Below are 18,019 nucleotides of genomic sequence, written 5' to 3'. Positions count from 1 at the left end.
CCAGGAGGGAAGAATCCAGCTGCCAGGGAGCCGATCCTCGGAGTTGGGGTGTCTGTGCCTCAAACCCGGCCCTCCTCACGCTCCTGTTGTGGGTGAATTAGGAGCTGCGCTCTCCGCCTTCCTTATCTTCCTAGCCTCCTCTTTTGATCTGAAACTGCAGTAATTTGTTAACACCTGCTCCCAAACCTTCGCCAGGGCACCCGAACTACAGCACAGGGTCCATGAAGCATGAGGCCGAGTCCAGCAGCTTCCCCACACCCATGTGTCCATTGATCCGCTGATCCATCCAACAAGGTTGGACCCAGAGCTCCCCGTGTGCTGAATTCCATGCCCCGTGCTTAGTGAGGCTGTGCGAATGCCACTTCGCTGGTTGATGGCCTGTGGACAGATGCCCAGACGTTTGGTCAGACATCATCCCAGGGGGTGTCCGTGAGAGTCTCTGGATGAGATCACATTTCAGTTGGTCGACTGAGTAAAGCCGATGGACCTCCCCGATGAAGGTGGGCCTCATCCAATCAGTCGAAGACCCGAATAGAAGAGAAAAGCAGAGCAAGAGGGAACTCCTGCCTGACAGCACCGCTACGACACAGGTCTTCCCGAGTCTCCAGCCCACTGGCTTCCTGATGGCAACAGCCTCTTCCACTTCTCAGGCCTTTGGACATGGATGGAGCCACGCTGGCTGTCCGGGGGCCCCAGCCTGTGGACAGCAGATCTGGGGACTTGGCAGCCTCCATCACCATGTCAGCCAGGCCCCCACAGCAAATCTGTACATATCTCTTCTGTCCTGTGCGTTTGTTCTCTGGAGAACGCTAACAGGACCTGCATTACCAGTGCCATGACCATGTCCCCATTCCAGACCCAGAGCCTGCGGAGTGTCAGGCGCTGTAAGCTCATTAACTCCAAATCAGTTATGAGATGGCTGCTGTGTGCCCCAGAGGGAAGCTGGTGCCGTCCATGCTGTGGTGACAGGACGCCGGCGTCCCTAGTCGCGGTGACGGCTGCCGCCAGTGCGACTCTCGGTCAGGAGCTAGACGGTTCTTTATTATGATAGAAACCAGCAAAGTAAATTTAGTTATTATTGTGAGATTTATGGCCACACCTTTTTTATGTGTTTTTCAAACAAACCCGTCGCCGTGGCAACTCTCTTAAAACAAGATGCGACCTGGTTTAAAGAGCCTGAGAGCTAATTACAATAGTGCTTTGTGTTTAGTTACACCTTTCTTCTGAGGGGTTTAATGGACCTCACTCATTAAGCTTCACAAACAGCCTCTGAAGTCTTTAGGGGACAGATACTATTAAACCCATTTTACAGACACAGACACCAAGGCACGGACGGGTTAAGTGACGTGGCCACGGACTGGCAGCCATGCCGTGAGCGAGTCTGGGCCCGACCCAGGCCTCCCTTGGTCTCCTTCTGCTGTCTCCACTCACCAGACTCCATTCTTGGGTTTGAAAGCCCTTCTTTATGAAAGACTCGGGTTCCCACAGCGTGGTCCGCTGCCCTCCATGTGCAGAGGAGGCCCTGGTGGGGAGGCCGCAGGGTTGAAGGAGGGAGGGGAGCAGGGGAAAGGGGAGGCGGGGCTGCCAGAAGGCCGGGGCACAGGACGTGCGGCTCCCCTGGCGCCATGTGGCAGAGCCAGGCCTTGGTGGCTGACACCAGGGGCTCGAGCTGACAGCAGCCTGCTCCTGCTCGGTCATGAGGGTCTGCCCCTCTGCATGGCCACCCGGGGGTCTCTGCTGTGGCTCAGTGGCTCTCAGAGCAGGGCCCAGATCCATGGCATTTGCAATTTTCCAAATCAGCAGAATCAGAAACTGTTTCACAAGGCATTCGGACTCTGGGGGATTCTCCAGGATCTCGGCCTGGAATGTTCCTCCCCGAGATGTCCTTCAAGCCTGTTCCCTGATCTCACATCTTCACGGGCCGGTCCTGACACTGCCTCCTTAACACAGCAGCAGGACCCCTCCCGGGCCTAGTCGTGGGCCTCACCTTCAGGATGCTTGGCGGGCACCGCCTGTCTCCCCAAGGCCGGACCACGCGGGTTCCACACCAGGGCCTCCCGCCTGGTCACTGGCAGGGAGTGGTCAGTCAATAGCCACACAAACCTCAATTTGTGACTCAAGAGGAGGAGGAACATGTATTTGGGTGGCGGTCATGGTGCCCGTGAGTCTGGTTTTGGGCACGTTGAGCCTGAGGTCCCAGTGGCCCACACAGACAAGGGGGGCAGCTGTTTGGTAGGTGGCTAGGTGACACCCAGGACAGGTGATCAGTGATCCAGGGGAGCTGACATCGAGGAGGGCGAATGAAGGGTTCCAAGAAGAAATCCTGGAGCACGTCAGCACCTGGGTGGGTAGTGAGGACAGGAGCCAGCGTGAGACCAAGGGCCTGACAGTGTCCAAAGTGACAAAGGAGTCAAGCACAGTCCGAGAAGTCTGGTCTTAGATCTGGCAAAACGAGGAGATGAGCTTCTGGCCCGAGAGCTCCGATCCTTGGTCATGGAGCAGAGCCCGGAAGGTGGGTTCTAGCCGGAAGGAGGGACTGTGCAGGGATGCAGACAAGGCCTTGGGATATGGGCGGGGGGGGGGGGTAGGGAGACCTCAACTCGCTGAGTAGAACCGTGGGAGGCAGAACCAGCAGGGGTGGGAGGAAGAACGAGAAGGGTTGGGTGGGGAGGAAGGTTTCAACTCCCCAGTTTGGAACTCACACTTGGAGCATCTGAAACGGGAGAGAGACCGCTCATCAGCTGGTGTGTAAGCAGGAACGGATGGGACAGTGAGTTCACGGGTGGGATGGTGGAATTCCAAGCAGGCAGGTGCTGTGGCTAAATGCGAAGGTTCCTTTGAATCTTGACTCTTGGACTCATGATCCCGTCCTGGTCTGAAAGAAACCCAAGTCTACTAGAAAAATACAGGTGGCCTCCCTCTCCCCCACAACAGGAAGGCATGTGGCCCTATGACTTTCAAGTTCCCCCTGCAGGCACCCACCACCATCAGGGGTTCCCACTCCCCATCAGGAGAGCTGGGCAGAAGCGTATCTTCCAATAAATTTCTCCACCCAGTACGTGCTCAGGCATGAGGAAAGGTACCTGTTCTGAGTAGGGGACACACCCTAATTCCCAAAATAGCTCATTCGGACATAACTGTTAGATCTTTGTATGGCAGTAATTAATTTAGGAAAATTCACATGGACATAAAAACTGACTTTCAAGAATAAAAATTACTAGGACTGGAATTTTCCATGCATGTTCAAGAAGAGGTATGGTATCCTAAATCAAGTTATTAGCCGTGCCTAAATAGAAGGTAATTCCAAATATAAGACAATCCCGTATGTTCCCCAGGGGGAGAAAACAAATTATGCCAACTTTTTTAGGGACGTTGATAAAAATAATCGAGCATCTAGTTATTTATATTTACATATATACACTGTTTTCTAATATTTTGTTTTTCTCTTTCAAAGTATGAATACAATTCAGTCACTCTAAGACTCAACATATTCATTTACTGTGGACTTTCTTGGACTAAAATACATTACTTTTGGTATTTTCAAATGTCAAAGAGAGGCAAGTTTCCTACTGAATCTGTAACGTGGAAATAGGTCTCTCTTACAAAGAGTTAAATGGTTCTGTGAGCCTTGCCCTCTACATTCCCTCAAAAGCAATGAGAGTGTCAACTCCATAATTCTGTTTCAGTCTCATGGCTACACAGGTAAAAGGAAGTTTGAAAATCATTTCAAAACCAAAATCAATCAAGTAAAATCCCCAACTTTTTAAAGCATTGAAAATTTGCCTAAGAACTATAAACACTTTCACATTTTCTTATAAAACCATGAGAGCTTTTCTTGTATAAAATCTGTTTTGCATTTATGGGGCACCTGGGTGGCTCCGTCCGTTGAACCTCCAGACTTTTGGTTTTGGCTCAGGTCATGAGGTCAGGGTCCTGAGATCCAGCCCCGTGTCTGGCTCTGCACTCAGCACGGGAGTCTGCTGGAGAGTCTCTCTCCCTCTCCCTTTCCCTCCGCTAGTCCCTTCCTTCCCCCATGTGTGAGGCTCTCTATTTTAAATAAACATTTAAAAAAAATCTGTTTTGCATTTAAATGATGCTGATGACAGAGCTCTGAAAAAGAGTTAAATATTCATCTTGTGCATTTAGTAAAAAAAAAAAAAAATCATGGAAGCTCCAGCAAAATGTCTCACGAGACAATGCATCACGATTACACGCAAGTACACATCTGGGAAACAAATCTCGTGGGCTCTGCACTGTGCTCCCGGAATGCCAGAACACAACCCACGTGTTAGGGTCCACAGGGATTTTCAGCTCGGGGCTGGATCCATCATCAGTGGGTTGTGAAGTCAATTGAATGGGTGTACGCCTTTCACATGGGTGGAGGTGAGGGAGGATGAGGGAACTGCTACAGGAGAGACTAGAAGAATCCCAGCGTGCTTTATGGGTTACGGTTTATAACACTTTGGATATACATGTGTTTTCTGTCACAACGTCAAATGTATTTCTTACCGTGGGACAAAGTACAACACATGAAAACACTGAGGTAGAATTTTGGAAACCCAGAGAGGCAATAAAACCAGGGGAAGAGAAAAAGCAGAGCCCGCACTTCTCAACTCAACGTCCTGTGTTTCATTACTTTGAGGAAGCAGCCGGGTGTTCTCCAAAAATGATGGTGGGGTGGGGAGGTAGGACGGAGAGAAGGATCAGGACAGACAGTCCGCTGGGGATTAAGAGGTTCAGGCAGAGCAAAGGCTCTGAACCAAGAGTGAGCTCGGTGTGTCAGCAAAGACATTCAGAACAAGGGGAGTGGCGGCCGGTGGGGGAAGTTCACTTTGGTTCAAATCTCGCTTCTTATTTCAGGAGGAAACAGAAGCAATTCGAAGGGAATGTCCACCTGCCTCCTGCTCCTTATCTGCCTACCCATCACCTACCTCCCAGAACACGCCCGAGTACCCTGCCTCTTCTCTCCCTACACCTGCGCCTGTGTCTATGGAAGGTCTCTGCCTCGATCTGTGTCCTACACCCCGCTCCCTCCTCCGCTACTGCGCGGATTCTAAACTACGTCTACAAATCCTCTCTAGGGCCCCCCGAGCTAGCCAACACAAATGCAGGTTGTCCATTAAATGTGAATTTGGGATAAATAGCAAATAATTCTTTAATGTATGGCCCACGTGATCTATGGAGCTCACTCTGGTAAGTCACGCGTTCATCTGAAATTCAACTCTCACCAGGGGTACTGTATTCACTTCATTTAAATAATGGGGCCCGATGCCCCTCGCACTGAGAAGAGGGCGTTTAGTTCCTCTCCCGCTGAGCGTGGGCTGTACTTGGTGACTCTCTCCTAATAAATGGGAAAAAGAGTAAGTGATGACGTCTGACCTCTGCTACAGGTGATAAAAGCACGGTGGCTTCCATCCTGGTCCCTCACGTCCTCGGACACCTCTGCGGGAAGTGGGCTGCTGTGTCGCAAGGACGCTCCGGCAGCCCCGTGAGAGGTCCACGTGGCAACAAACTGCGCCCTCCAGCGAAGCCGTGCATCTGAGCGAGGAAGGGCGTCCTCCAGCCCAGGCAGCCTTGGCTGACGTCTTGACTGTACCCTCGTGAGAGACCCTGCACCCCAGCCACCCAGCCAGCCTGCTCCTGAATTCCTGACCCGCGGACATGGTTGGGTAACTCTGTTCTTTCAAGCCACTAAGGTTTGGGGTGATTTGTTACACAGCGCTAGAGACCGGCTGCCCTTACTACGGAGTCACTCTAGTAACTGTCTTCTCTCTCTGATGTCAACACTTCTTGCTTTTCCTGGATGATTCCCAGAAACACATAGACATGCTGGGGTTTCTCCTGTTTTAAAGAAAACCCGGTCTTGACCTCACAGGTCCTATCTTCTGCTCCTTCACTTCCACCAACTGCCAAGTGCGTCAACCATCCCTCCTTCCGGTTCCCTTTGCCCTACCGTCCTGAGCTACTCCAGGGAGGCCTTCCAGCCTGGAAACAGCTCTTGTCGAGGGAGAATTGCCCCTCTGGTACTGAATCCAAAGTTCCATTTAACTAGTCATTTCATACAAATTTATTAGACAGCGACTACATGCCAGCCATGGGGCTGGGTGTACAGCAGTGAACAATACAGACCAAAAAAATCCCTACACTTACTGAATTTGCATTCTGGTGTGGGGTGGGGGACGAAAACAATAAATAAACAAAAAAGGCACTATGAGTATATATGGATAAAATACTATACCTGGAATCAAAATATTTCAAAGTAATGGGGCCAGTAGATAAGCATAACGATGAAAAAAGACTCGTTGTCAATTACTGAGGTGGGTGATGGGCACACGGGAGATCATGACGCTGTTTTTCTACTCTGGTGTATGTCTGAAATTTTCCATAATAAGAAGTCTTCTACGAGCTCACTGTATTGGGCACCCGCTGCAGTAAAGGTGTGGGGAGAGCGCCGCGGGCAGGGCCATGACTGTTTTACACAGGGTGGCTATGCCCTGAAGTGTGACACAGACGTACCAACGGCGGCCGACGGAGAGCACCGCAAGCAGAGGAAATGCATCTGCAAGGCCCTGGCTTAAGAGAACGCCCAGAGTGTTCTAGAAGCTCCAAGGTCAGGGCAGTGATGACGATTTTATTTCTGGATCTGTCAGAGAGAGAGCCTGAGAGCACAAGCGGAGAGCAGCAGGCAGAGGGAGAAGCAGGCTCCCCGCCGAGCAGGGAGCCCGATGCAGGATCAGGACCTGAGCTGAAGGCAGACGCTCAACCAACTGCGCCACCCTGGCGTCTAGGAAATTCTTAATAATCAGAGTTGCAGGCGTAATAACACTCCATAAATGGTACTGAAGAGAATGTCATAAAGATTAGTCTGATTACGTGGCCAGGTATTTGCCTCTGCTCTTCTGACAAACGGTGGATAAAGCTAAAACTATATCCTAACCAGAGAACCGAAATTCTCTCAAATCCCATATACAAAAAAAGAAGAAAAAATGGAAATGACATTTAGATTGCTTCGCTACATTCAGGTGTTTCATGAAGTTGCTATGTCCATTTAAAAAATAAGCTGGGTTATGGGGCACCTGGGTTGCTCAGTCGGTCAAACGTCCGACTCTTGATTTCAGCTCAGGTCGTGATCTCGGGGTCCTGGGATCAGGTCCCGTGCTGGGCTGTGCATTCAGTAGGGAGCCTGAGTATATTCTCTCTTCCTTTCCCTCTGTCCCACGCCCCACTCACGCGTACTCTTTCTAAAATAAATAAATACATCTTTTTTTTTTTTTAAAGAAGAAAAAAGTAAGTTGGGTTATACTTACTATAGATGTGACTTTTTTAAAGCATGATCACCAACAGGAGAAGAGTTGGCTTATGCATGAACCACGTGATAAAATACTCTGAAGTTTATATAGAAGAATGAAGGACATCTCTCTCTGTCCACACTTGAGAAAATTAGTTTAAAAACTCCAGGCGAGGAAGAGCATAAACAGTATGGCCCCACTAGATGACTAACACGTGTGTATATGCTTGTTTATAGAACAGAAAAATACTGGAACAAATATATCTCGGGGGGTTGATGGGAATAAGTTGTTATAATGGGTACAGGTGACTTTGCTGAAACAATTCCTTTCTAAGAGGAGTTTTTCATTGGAGTATAACATGCGTACAGAAGGGTGTCCAAGTTGGGAGAGTAGCTCACCGCCCAGGTTAAGCGGCAGAACCAGCCAGAGCCCAGATGTCCCACGGCGCCCCAGCACGCCCCGGCCACTTTCCCCACTCCCTGCCCCAACTGCGGAAAACAACTTTTTTGAAAATAGTTGTTTAAAAATATATCGAGGCATCAGGCCAGGGACATTAGAGAATGAGGGGATCCGGAGCAGGACCAGGGGAGAGGCCACCATTCTGGAGACCCCGGGACAGTCTTGTGAAAACCAAGCCCCCCCCCCCCCCCCCCGTGGGCCGGGCCATGAGCCTGCGTGTGGGTTCCCGGCGGAGACCCACAACCGAGGGCTGGTCATCTGCTACGAACAAACACGCTCCAGAGTACGTGACGTGTCCCGCAGAGGAAGGTGAGGATTGCAGCAGGCACCTGGAGAACGTCAGCGCCCGAGAGGCGGGGCTGGCGCAGGGCACTGGTGAGCAAGCCCTGGGGCCGGGCGGTTTCTGTGCAAGTCTGCTCGCTGCGCTTCCCTGAACGGCCAACACAGATGCAGCTCAGGTCCTCCACCCGCCCTTTCAGGAACGCCCCAGGACAAAAGCCGAGGGGCACCCCTGCCCTGGAAAAGCCTCGGTATTAAGAAGTCCTCGGAGTTCGGAGCGCTGTGTGCTCAGGTGCAGGAAGGGCGGCAGGTGAAAGACAAGCTTTACCGAGCACTCACCGGCCTCACGCCGCGCTCAGTGCTCACCCCACCGAGTATGTCCTTTCACTCTCATGACAATGAAGCCTGGGGCTCATTTTATAGGAGGAACGGATGCTCAAGGAGGTTAAACAGTCAAGATTCCAGAGCTGGTGGGCAGCAGGGCCGGGATCGAACCCTGGGCTGGGTGGTTCCGCTGCCAGCGTCCCAGGCCCTCGCCCCGGCCACACCTGGACACACAGCCCCGTGTCACAGAGCACACGATCACGTCCCGCGAGCTCGTGCCACTGCGCCTGGGACTCAGCGCCATGGCCTACTCGCTCCCCACTCCACAGGGAGACTCCCCCACCTCCCCCACCGAGAAGGAAGGAAAGGGAGAGAGATGGCCCGGAAGGCCAGGCAGGTATGCGGAAGGCCCTGACCCCGGGATACAGGTCTGCAGTGCAACCGCCCAGCCCTGGGGACACACTCTGGCCAGCAGCAGCCTCCCTTAACTTCCGAAATCCTTCCCTCTAAGGAAGTCATCAACGTGGACACATAGATAAGCAAGAGCTGAGGCCCCTTCCTTTGGGAGGAGGCAGGGGACGGGAGGCCAAAGGAGCAGAGAGTGGCAACAGGTGAAGCTTCTGGTCCCAGACCACAAGCTGGGTGGGTGCCCAGGTAACTAGACTCTGGTGACGGTGTCTGTCCATACACATAAGCCACACACACGCCAGACACACGCACGTCACAGACACATCACACACATCTCTCTCTCTCTCTCTCTCTCTCTCTCTCTCTCACACACACACACACACCCCACAGCCAAGCACAACTTTTTTTCTGGAAACAGACTGCACCTCTCAGAAGTGGACATATGTCTGTACAGAAGCAACAGAGATACGACAGGGACAGGACAGAAGGACGCCAAGGAAAGAGAGTGGGGGAGACCTGAAGGCCTAAGGACCAGCGCTGCAACAGGAGGAGGAAAAGAGGAGAGCAATCTGGCAGAGCCTGGGGCCGCGACCCGGCTGTCAGTGAGTCTGGTTACACAGCCTGCAGCCTGGTCCCGTCGCACCGTCTCTCCCTTTGCGCTGAGTGCATTTCCAGCCAGATTCCATCATTTAGAGGCCAAAGAGCCCCGGTCCCAGCTGTACATAAAGAAACACACCTCCAAAATCACATTGATTCCTGAGAACTAGGGAAACCGAATTCAATTTTCAAATTAACTCAAAAATGGCTCTTTCTCAAAGAAGCTATTCAAATGAAGGTATTTATTTTTATAAATGTTTTCTCCAGCCAGTTTATCTTAAATTGCACTTTAAAAAACAGAAAAAAAAAAAAAAAAGAAAATCTGTATTTAATCTTGTAAAAAGTTAAGAGAATGACCAGTAGCTTCCATTTTTTAGGTTATTACTAAATTATATTCTTTTTATAAAAATGTTTTAAACAACCCCCCCCCACATAAACAAGTCACAAACTACCAATACAGAAATGCAAACACGGCCCGCACGACAGCTCGGGTGAGACAGGAACAGGTTCCTGGGGGTCAACACCGAAGGGCAGCAGGCCCCGCAAGGAAAACGCACCTACAACAAGGCCGATCTGCATTTTTAGCACAGAATAACCTCCCATTTCATGGTACACATTTCACAATGTCGGAAAACCACCACTAGCCTCACTTGATTAAAACCGGGGGGAAAACAGACAGTGTTTACGGGGAACAACGACATACAGACAGTGCCCCTAGGTCACGGGGTGACGCACTGCCCGGTGCGGGGCAGGGGGCGGTCTCCAAGTCTGCCGCAGAAGGCATGGGGACAGGTGCCAAGCCTTCACCGTGCCCACGTACCAAGAGTTTACATGAACTGTTCCGCGTGCTGCCACGACGGTCGGTTCGAGCTCCCCTCCCAGCCGCAAGCAGGGTGGAGCGTGTCCGGAGTCAGTGGAGCGGCCGGCCGCGTCTGTGTCTAGACTTCAGGTGACTGGCTGAGCGGCGGAGGGTTCTCCTTTCTTGTCGGTGCAGCTTCTCAGCCTCCTGCTGCTTCTTCTGCTGCTCGGACTAAGGGAGAAAATTACATGAGAGAGAAAGAGAAAGAAAACCCCAACACCCTCTTCTGTGACCATGAGAATACCCCCGTCACACCGCTAACACAGCCGGGCGGAGGGAGCAAAGCTGCCCGGGGGTCTCAGGGCACCCAGTCTGGCCCCGGACTCCACTCCCGCCGGGCCGAGCCGGGCATTAGCCAGGACCACGGGTTTATTTACGTTGCCCCAAACACGCACAGATAGTTGCATTTACCGAAGGCGTGTTACAAGCCACCACAACTAAGGATCAATCACCAGAACAGATTCTCCAGAATCTTTGGCTGTTTTCAAAAAGTCCAACTCCCCTGGGAAGCCCGAGATTTGCTGCCATGAAGCCCGGACAAGGGCTCAGCAGACAAGTCGCCTGCAGGTCCCCGGCTGGAGTGGGCACACGGGTTCGCAGGCTCACTGCTCTGAGGGCATGCCTCCCGTGGGGACGCTCGTGCTGGCAGAGCAGGTGGCTCCATCCACCCCAAGCAAGCCCATGGCTGTCAGCAGCAGTTCTCGGAGAGAAGAGAGCCAGTGCAGAACCCACAACGGAGGTCAGAGCCGCCTGGTTTTAAAAGCACATTTGACGGTTCTGAGGGTACCAACTTTTGAATGCAAAGCTCAGAAAGATATTCCCAGCCGCTGGAACTGCACAAAAGGTAAACCGAGAAAGCACTGTTGGGGTATAAGTTCTAAAACCTGGAAAATATTGCCTTTCAGTCCCATTAGGCTGCTTTACGCTGACCTGTGTTACTCCGTGCACCTAAAATCCTCCTTCGCATTTTGCTCTTGAAGGAGATGTTCCCGATCACCTCCAGTGGGCATTATTTCATATTTTAAAATCAAATGCTGAGAGGTGGGGGAGTAGTGGGGAAGGAGAGCGATCTGTGAGACTGGGGCTCTGAAAAATTCCTTAAGTTCTTTTTCTGATTATTACTATTCTTCAAGAGTCCCAATGAATTGTATCCCGTCGGCTCCTCCCGGCATATCCCCAGAGCCGACGCTTGGCTCCACCCCCTGGGCAACAGCTGGTCAGTTTTCAGAAGTAAAAAGGGTCAGTCTTCTGCTAACTACAACTTTTCAACAGCTTCCCACAGTCCCACTTGGACTTCCGGTAAGCGCCTCACACGGCCCTCTGGGCTGGAGCCGCGTGGTCTCCGCTCCGTCTGACCCTCTTCCCTTTGACCTCGTCCGACACACACGGGCTCTCGTTCAGATCCTCAAGCAAGGCTGCCTCAGTGCCACCCGCTGCCTGGCACCCTGCCTGACCCCTCAGGGCTCTCACGCAGCTTAGAGACCCGACCTCACAGCACCTCCCCCTCCCTGGCCCCACGGTCTGGGTCCGGCCCCACCAGACGCCCTCACAGTGCCGCGTCCTCTGCTGGAGCACCTGCCACACTGTAAGGACACAGCCGGGTGTGTCCTTCTTTCAGCAGACACAGCTGCGGAGCAAGGGCCCCGTCTGTCTCGCCCTGAGTCCCCGAAGCACACACCCCAGGGTACACACTTGTTGATGGGACACCCAGAAACCCGGAGGAGCATGCACACGGGCTCACCGAACTACGGTATCAGGGCCCTTGTAGAATCAACCTGCACTGGTGACTTAATATTTGGTTTCGTCACGTTATGAAGTATCCCCCAAAGTGTCCCCTGTCCACATAATTTTGGAAAGCGACGGGCCGAATAAAGATGAACAGGTGCGGGAGCTTGTCTGTTAGGCGCTCTTCTGCACCCTCGGCGTGGACAGCCGTCCCGGGCGTGTCCCCGCGGGTCTGCTCGGGGAACAGTTCTGCAGAGTCCTGCCAGACCTTCCGCACAAAGGCAGGAGCCTCCAGAGGAGCCTGGAAGCAGCAGCGACTGTCCCGCAGACAGAGCCCCATGCGGAAAGGGACGCTCACCAGCCTCTCTCTGGCAGGCTGCAGCAGAGGACATCAGCGCTACATGCCCAGTCCGTATGACCGAGAGGGCAGGTAGCTCATCTCCCAAGTTTCCTTTCCTTCTGCTTCCCCATCCTGCCCCAGCTGCTCGCCCACAGTCGCCAGCAGGCTGGCCCAGAGAAGGGGGGATGTGGACATGTGTCAGCCCCATGCCTTATTAAAAGCAGCCTGGCCAATGGTCTGATGAGAAACTGCAGTACAGGAAACCTGAAAACTGGATTTGGGCCTTAATCCTAGTTTATTTATGTGCCAACTGTAAATAATACTAAAGCACGAACTTTCCCCTTACATCCAGTCACGCGTTAGAAAGTATACACAAGGGGTGCCTGGCCGGCTCAGTCGGTAGATCATGTGACTCTTGACGGTGGGGTCGTGAGTTCAAACTCCGCGTTGGGAGTAGAGTTTACTTAAAAAAAAAAAGTATACACAAAAATCCTGGGAAAACCCGAGATTTCACCTAAATCAATCAAATACCTAGTATCAAAGGAGATTTTTACTGGACACTACACAAATCCCTAATTATTCCTAAACATGAGATTTGATAGTTACAATTTTGTTGCTCTAATGATACAAACAGGTAAAATCACACATAAATTGCTATAGTTCCCCACACAGTTTCACAGCCTCTGCCGGACCCCACCATGGGGCCAAGCACTTATTAGTACTTCTTTGGTTTTTCGCAAAACACTAGTAATCTTAGAGGCATCTTATTTTCATCTTACCCCGAATTCTAAGCCCTGGACAGTCAGGGCTTTCACTTTACAAGGCTGCACTGAGGTGGCCCAGCAACCCAGAAACCCCACAGCCAGCTCCACACCAGCACGGCCAGCTCTGGGTCGCTAGGGGCCCGCCTCCGTCAGGACAGCAGGGGCCCCGCTCGGGCTCAGGCTCCATCAAGCTGCGGGCTCGCTCCCAGTCCCGGAGGGACTCCGGCTGCAGGAAAAATGCTAGAACAGGAACATGGCTACCTCAACAGGGGACGAGCCTGGGAAGGCCATGCAGAGGTCAGATACATGCATGGTGCTACTGGAAGCCTATGTTCCTTTCCTGAATTCACAAAATCACATGGGAAAACTTACCCTCTTTAACGTGAATGTCAACTGTTTGCTTCCGACTGTGGTGTCTGCTACGCTCAACGTGCCATTTTTTGCTTCGAGTTTCAAACGATCTTCAAGGGTTTTACTGGAGGAGATTTCAGAGAATGACACGTTAATTAGCACTGTTTTGATTTGGCATTTGAAACAAGTTTTAATTAGAACAAACGACATGAGGAAAATCTGTTACACTTATGGGAGAGACAGAAAATGGCATTCGCGGACCGCAATGGCGGGAAGAACGGGGGGCAGACCGTCCTCGCTCGCGCTCAGCGGCTGCACAGTAAAGACAGCAGCCGCCAAAACACCCGCTCGCTTGGTATTTCAAATGGTGGTTCCAAACGGATTTTCATGGGCCACTCCTGATCTCGCTGAATCACATTTCTGAAGCCGTCATGGGAGGAGAGCTATTTCTGAAGCCCGTGATGGACTGGAACGGTCAGTGGCACGGACATTTCTGGAGTGTTCTGTACTGAGGCCCCGTGCCAGGCAGGCCGCCGAGCGCTTCCCGCTCCCGCCGCCCAGTCACCTCTCGGAGGGAAGACCCCGGGCAGGTCTTCCAGGTGAAGCCAGGGAGAAGCGCCATGCGAGTCCGGAGGCGCCCTTCGCCTGCTCTCAGCTCCCTGGGCGACACTCACCACCCACGTACGGACCCCGGGACATGAATCCTTCTGACCACAGACGGCAAACGAAAGCTCCGCGGGTAAATTCCATTCGGTCTGTTCACTTCACTGCTACTTTTCTCGGTGCCTTTTCCTTCCACTTTCTTACTTGAATTACTCTTCCCCCAGTGGAAATTTCAACACGTTTCTTGATCACGTTTTCCACACTTTTCTAGGGTCTATAGGCCCCCGCTGTGGCCTGGGTGCCATCCGCACCAGAACCCCCACCCTACCCGGCTTTGCGATCAAGACGTCCAGTTTGTACCTGGCACACGTGACCGTTCCTTGCATGTCGCAGTACTCGTGTTCTAGCAGAAAACCAGAACGTGGCCCTTTCTGTGAACTGGGCTTGGAGGGGAAAAACGGTGACTTCCCATGGCAGCTCTGACGCTTGGAGAACCGGCCAAGGCGGCAACACCCATGGGTGCCCATGATGGAAATGGGAGGAGGGGGCCCAGGAAGCCAGAGGAAGAGAATATGGTTCTCTCTTGTCTGCTGTTCCCTCTTCCAAAGAAAGGTGAACGCTTCCCTTTCCGATCCTCCCTGTACCGACCAGAATTGAGTGTGCCCCTCGGGTGACCCTGTAAAAACACCTGACTGAATTTAGAAATGGCTGAATTGGGCAAAGGGTTTGCTTTTGCCTGAAATACAGTCTTCATAACTAATTACTGAGCAGAAGCCTTCTCCTAAACGGCCCGCAAGATAAAGCGATGCCCCTTTGAAATTCCGCAGGAAATGTTTGATGTCCGCACCAGGGGAGACTTATCTCCGGTTTACGACGAGCAGTAACGTCCCGAACACGCCTTCTTTACCTAACTTGAGACGTGAAGTGGTTAGCATGAAAGTGGCACTCTTTTCTAAGCAATAATGTTATTAAGAAGCACTTTTAAAGTACTTTTCATCTTCAAAGTGCTTTACAGACGAACTAATTAATCCTTTCAACATCCCTGAGACACAAGTATTTATCCTTTATAGATGGCGAGAAGGGAGGCGAGGCACTAAATGACTCGCCCCGGGCCACGTGAGGACTCGAGTCTAAAACCAGGATTCCAATTTAAGCATTTCTGGTTTCCAGGAGTGTGTCAGACCGAACTTGATTTATACCGTTTTGTGCAGGAAACGCGTCCACAAAGCCTTCCGAATGACAAGCTTCCACATGACAGCCGGGATGAAACGAAGCTCTGGTGTAGTTTGGCTTTTTTGCGAGAACGCAGACGTGAAGTGTCGGCGGCTCCAGCGTGGAGGGAAATATGTCCGCCTAAGCGCATTCCTGAGCCTGTTCGTGCCTTTCTCGTTCCTTCCTTTCATGGCTTCCGAAGAGCTATGGAGCCGCTGAGACAGGGTGGCACACAGCAAACACTAATTTGGGAAGAAAGTGACTTTTCAAGTAAATTGTGGGCAATTACTACTCTTTTAAGAATGACCTTATTTCCTCCATGATAGGGTATATGAATTCTGGTTTTCTCTCAATGTACTTTCAATGTGCACTTGTAAAAACTTGTTCTGTCTGGGCTGCTTGGAAAGACGAGCAGAGTTTTAGAACGAGCCATGGCAGAAGATCAGACACAGGCACTGAGTGTGGAGATTTCTACATTAAAGCGAGTTCCACTTCCCTCCCTTTGAAAGTCGGTTTACGGTATGTGGCTGCTCACCAGCAGGTCCTAAGCCAGCTACCTGAGGATGAATCCAGCCAGAGCCGATTTAAGCAGCAGCAGACACCTGAAAACGGTCTGCTGTAACAGAAGAACAAAATGCAGAAATCCACACGGTGTGACATCGATAAGGAAGGTTAAGAACTTTAGAGAAAAAAATGTTACAGTCACATGAGGACCAACCCCCCCACCATTTTATGGGGACTGCTAAGAAGACAGATGTGGGCTTCCAACCTCTGTCAACTTTCCAAAGGTTGAAAGGATAGAATTTTCCAGCACAGGACAAAGGACAGGGCTAAGGGCGGGGGAGGGAAGAACCAGAGTTCTCAGAAAAGCTATCTTAAAAAAAATGAGCATGAAGTACAAGGGGAAACATCAAATTAGGTATTTATTTTATGCCCCAGGAAATAATGCTCCTCAACCGAGTTTTTTAAAAGCACTCTGTGTGGAGGCAGGTGCGTTCATTCAGCATTTAGAGGACTTAACTCAAAAGAAAGGACACGCTCCTCCACCGTCCACACCAAAGGGAACAGGCAGGCAGTGGACAAGCAGAACCTACAGCAAAGAGCAAATGTGAAACACTCTGTTCAGAACCGAGTACCTTCGACGGGTATTTACAGAAATACCGAAAGGTCACCGAAAACTCCATCTCAATGCCTCCTGTCTGTCTGCACGTTCCTCGAAGCGCCCGTGTGGGGAGATGCGGACGAATGTGACCAGCCTATCTGCATTCGGCACCGATCAGCTCTGCCCTGAGCCACAGAGATGCCTGCCGGCCCCTGCCGCTGCGAGTGTGGGGAACAGGCATCCTGGTAAGAGCGCGGAGAGCTCGAAGCCTCTCTCCAGGGCGATGTGACCCCTTGTGATCCAGCAAGTTCTGGCACTGGGTGGTACAGTGTGAAGAAATCCCTGCACGGGTGTACGGATTCCTAACTGGAAAAGGGGAAGAGGAAAACTAGAAATAACCTGAACCTCCCAACCGAGGGAACACTGACACACATTATGGCCCGTCCACCTTATGAACCAGCAGTGCAGCTACTGGGAGGCCCACACGCACTTGCAAAGAAAACTTTTCTACGCTCATCACTACGTGGACAGAGCAACTCGCTGGCAACGGGATCGGCAGGGACATTCACATCCAGGAGAGGACAGCCAGCACTGCGCATGCGTGAGCGTGCACCCACTGGAGCCCCTGAATTCTAGAAAGGCACACACAGCAGTGACCTCCGGGAGGGAGTATGAGGGTAAAAGGGAGACTTTCACCTGTTATTCTACATTCTTAACGTATTACAGTGGAAGGATGCTTACAGGTCACCTGAGTGCGTACCAATTTGAATAAGAAGAGATTTGGTTATCTAAGTGCAACTTTGGAATTGAACTGCTTTCAAAATTAGATTTAGGGGCACCTGGGTGGCTCAGTGGGTTAAAGCCTCTGCCTTCGGCTTGGGTCATGATCTCAGGGTCCTGGGATCGAGCCCCGCATCGGCCTCTCTGCTCATCAGGGAGCCTGCTTCTCCTCTCTCTCTGCCTGCCTTCTGCCTACTTGTGATCTCTGTCTGCCAAATAAATAAATAAAATCTTTAAAAAAAATTAGATTTAAAAATGCTTCTGTTAAAATAAGACCATGTTCGGGGAGCCCGGGTGGCTCAGTGGGTTAAAAGCCTCTGCCTTCGGCTCGGGTCATGATCTCAGGGTCCTGGGATCGAGCCCATCAGGCTCTCTGCTCAGCAGGGAGCCTGCTTCCTCCCCTCTCTCTCTGCCTGCCTCTCTACCTACTTGTGATCTCTGTCAAATAAATAAATAAAATCTTAAAAAAAAAAAAAATAAGACCATGTTCCTTCAGCACTCACCCATCGGCAGTGAGAAAAATCAGCTGAAGAGTAAAACGGGCCACAGCTTGTCCACAAAGGGATAAATCTGCAGGCACGATAAGCAGCGACCCAAGGGGTACTAAAGTCACCTGGGGAAGAAGATGAGCTCCTCCAAGGCAGGAAATGGCTCTGAAATCTCTGAATATCCAAGACGGACCACAGGCTAGGTGCTTCAAAGAAGGCCCTCCCACCTAAAGGCCGCCTGGCGGGGAGGGGAGGGGAGACGGCCCCAGCTCCTGGGCTCCCGGAAGCCGTGTTGTTCTAGACCTCTCCTCCAGGCTCCCCAGCACGTCCCCGCCAGAGCCTCCCCCACCGGCCGCCGCCTCAGGTACTGCAGAGGCCCATTGCCCAGACTGCTGACGGGCCTGCGGCATGAACTGCCCCACTTTCTACCCATCCATCC

The 18,019-nt window shown here is 51.8% G+C and overlaps 1 protein-coding gene across 4 annotated transcripts in view; it reads right to left on the bottom strand.

Annotated features, from left to right (window-relative positions):
- Nucleotides 1-2,818: 2,818 nt before the first annotated feature.
- Nucleotides 2,819-18,019, bottom strand: part of LOC111154138 (nucleolar protein 10) — a 104,633-nt gene continuing 89,432 nt past the window's right edge. For 3 of the 4 annotated variants that reach the window (XM_022513549.1, XM_022513552.1, XM_022513550.1), the window contains 2 exons: nt 13,417-13,519; nt 9,590-10,386 (listed from right to left, as the gene is read on the bottom strand). In XM_022513549.1, coding sequence (XP_022369257.1) covers nt 10,267-10,386; nt 13,417-13,519 — 223 coding nt within the window. In that variant the 3' untranslated portion in view covers nt 9,590-10,266. Of the gene's footprint in view, nt 2,876-9,589; nt 10,387-13,416; nt 13,520-18,019 lie in introns of those variants that run through there. The other variant, XR_002641066.1, reaches the window with a different exon arrangement.

This window comes from Enhydra lutris, unplaced genomic scaffold (genome assembly GCF_002288905.1).
Source record: "Enhydra lutris kenyoni isolate GAN:26980312 unplaced genomic scaffold, ASM228890v2 scaffoldscaffold35, whole genome shotgun sequence".
Classification (NCBI taxonomy): Eukaryota; Metazoa; Chordata; class Mammalia; order Carnivora; family Mustelidae; genus Enhydra; species Enhydra lutris.
This window is presented reverse-complemented; position numbering and strand designations above follow the sequence as displayed.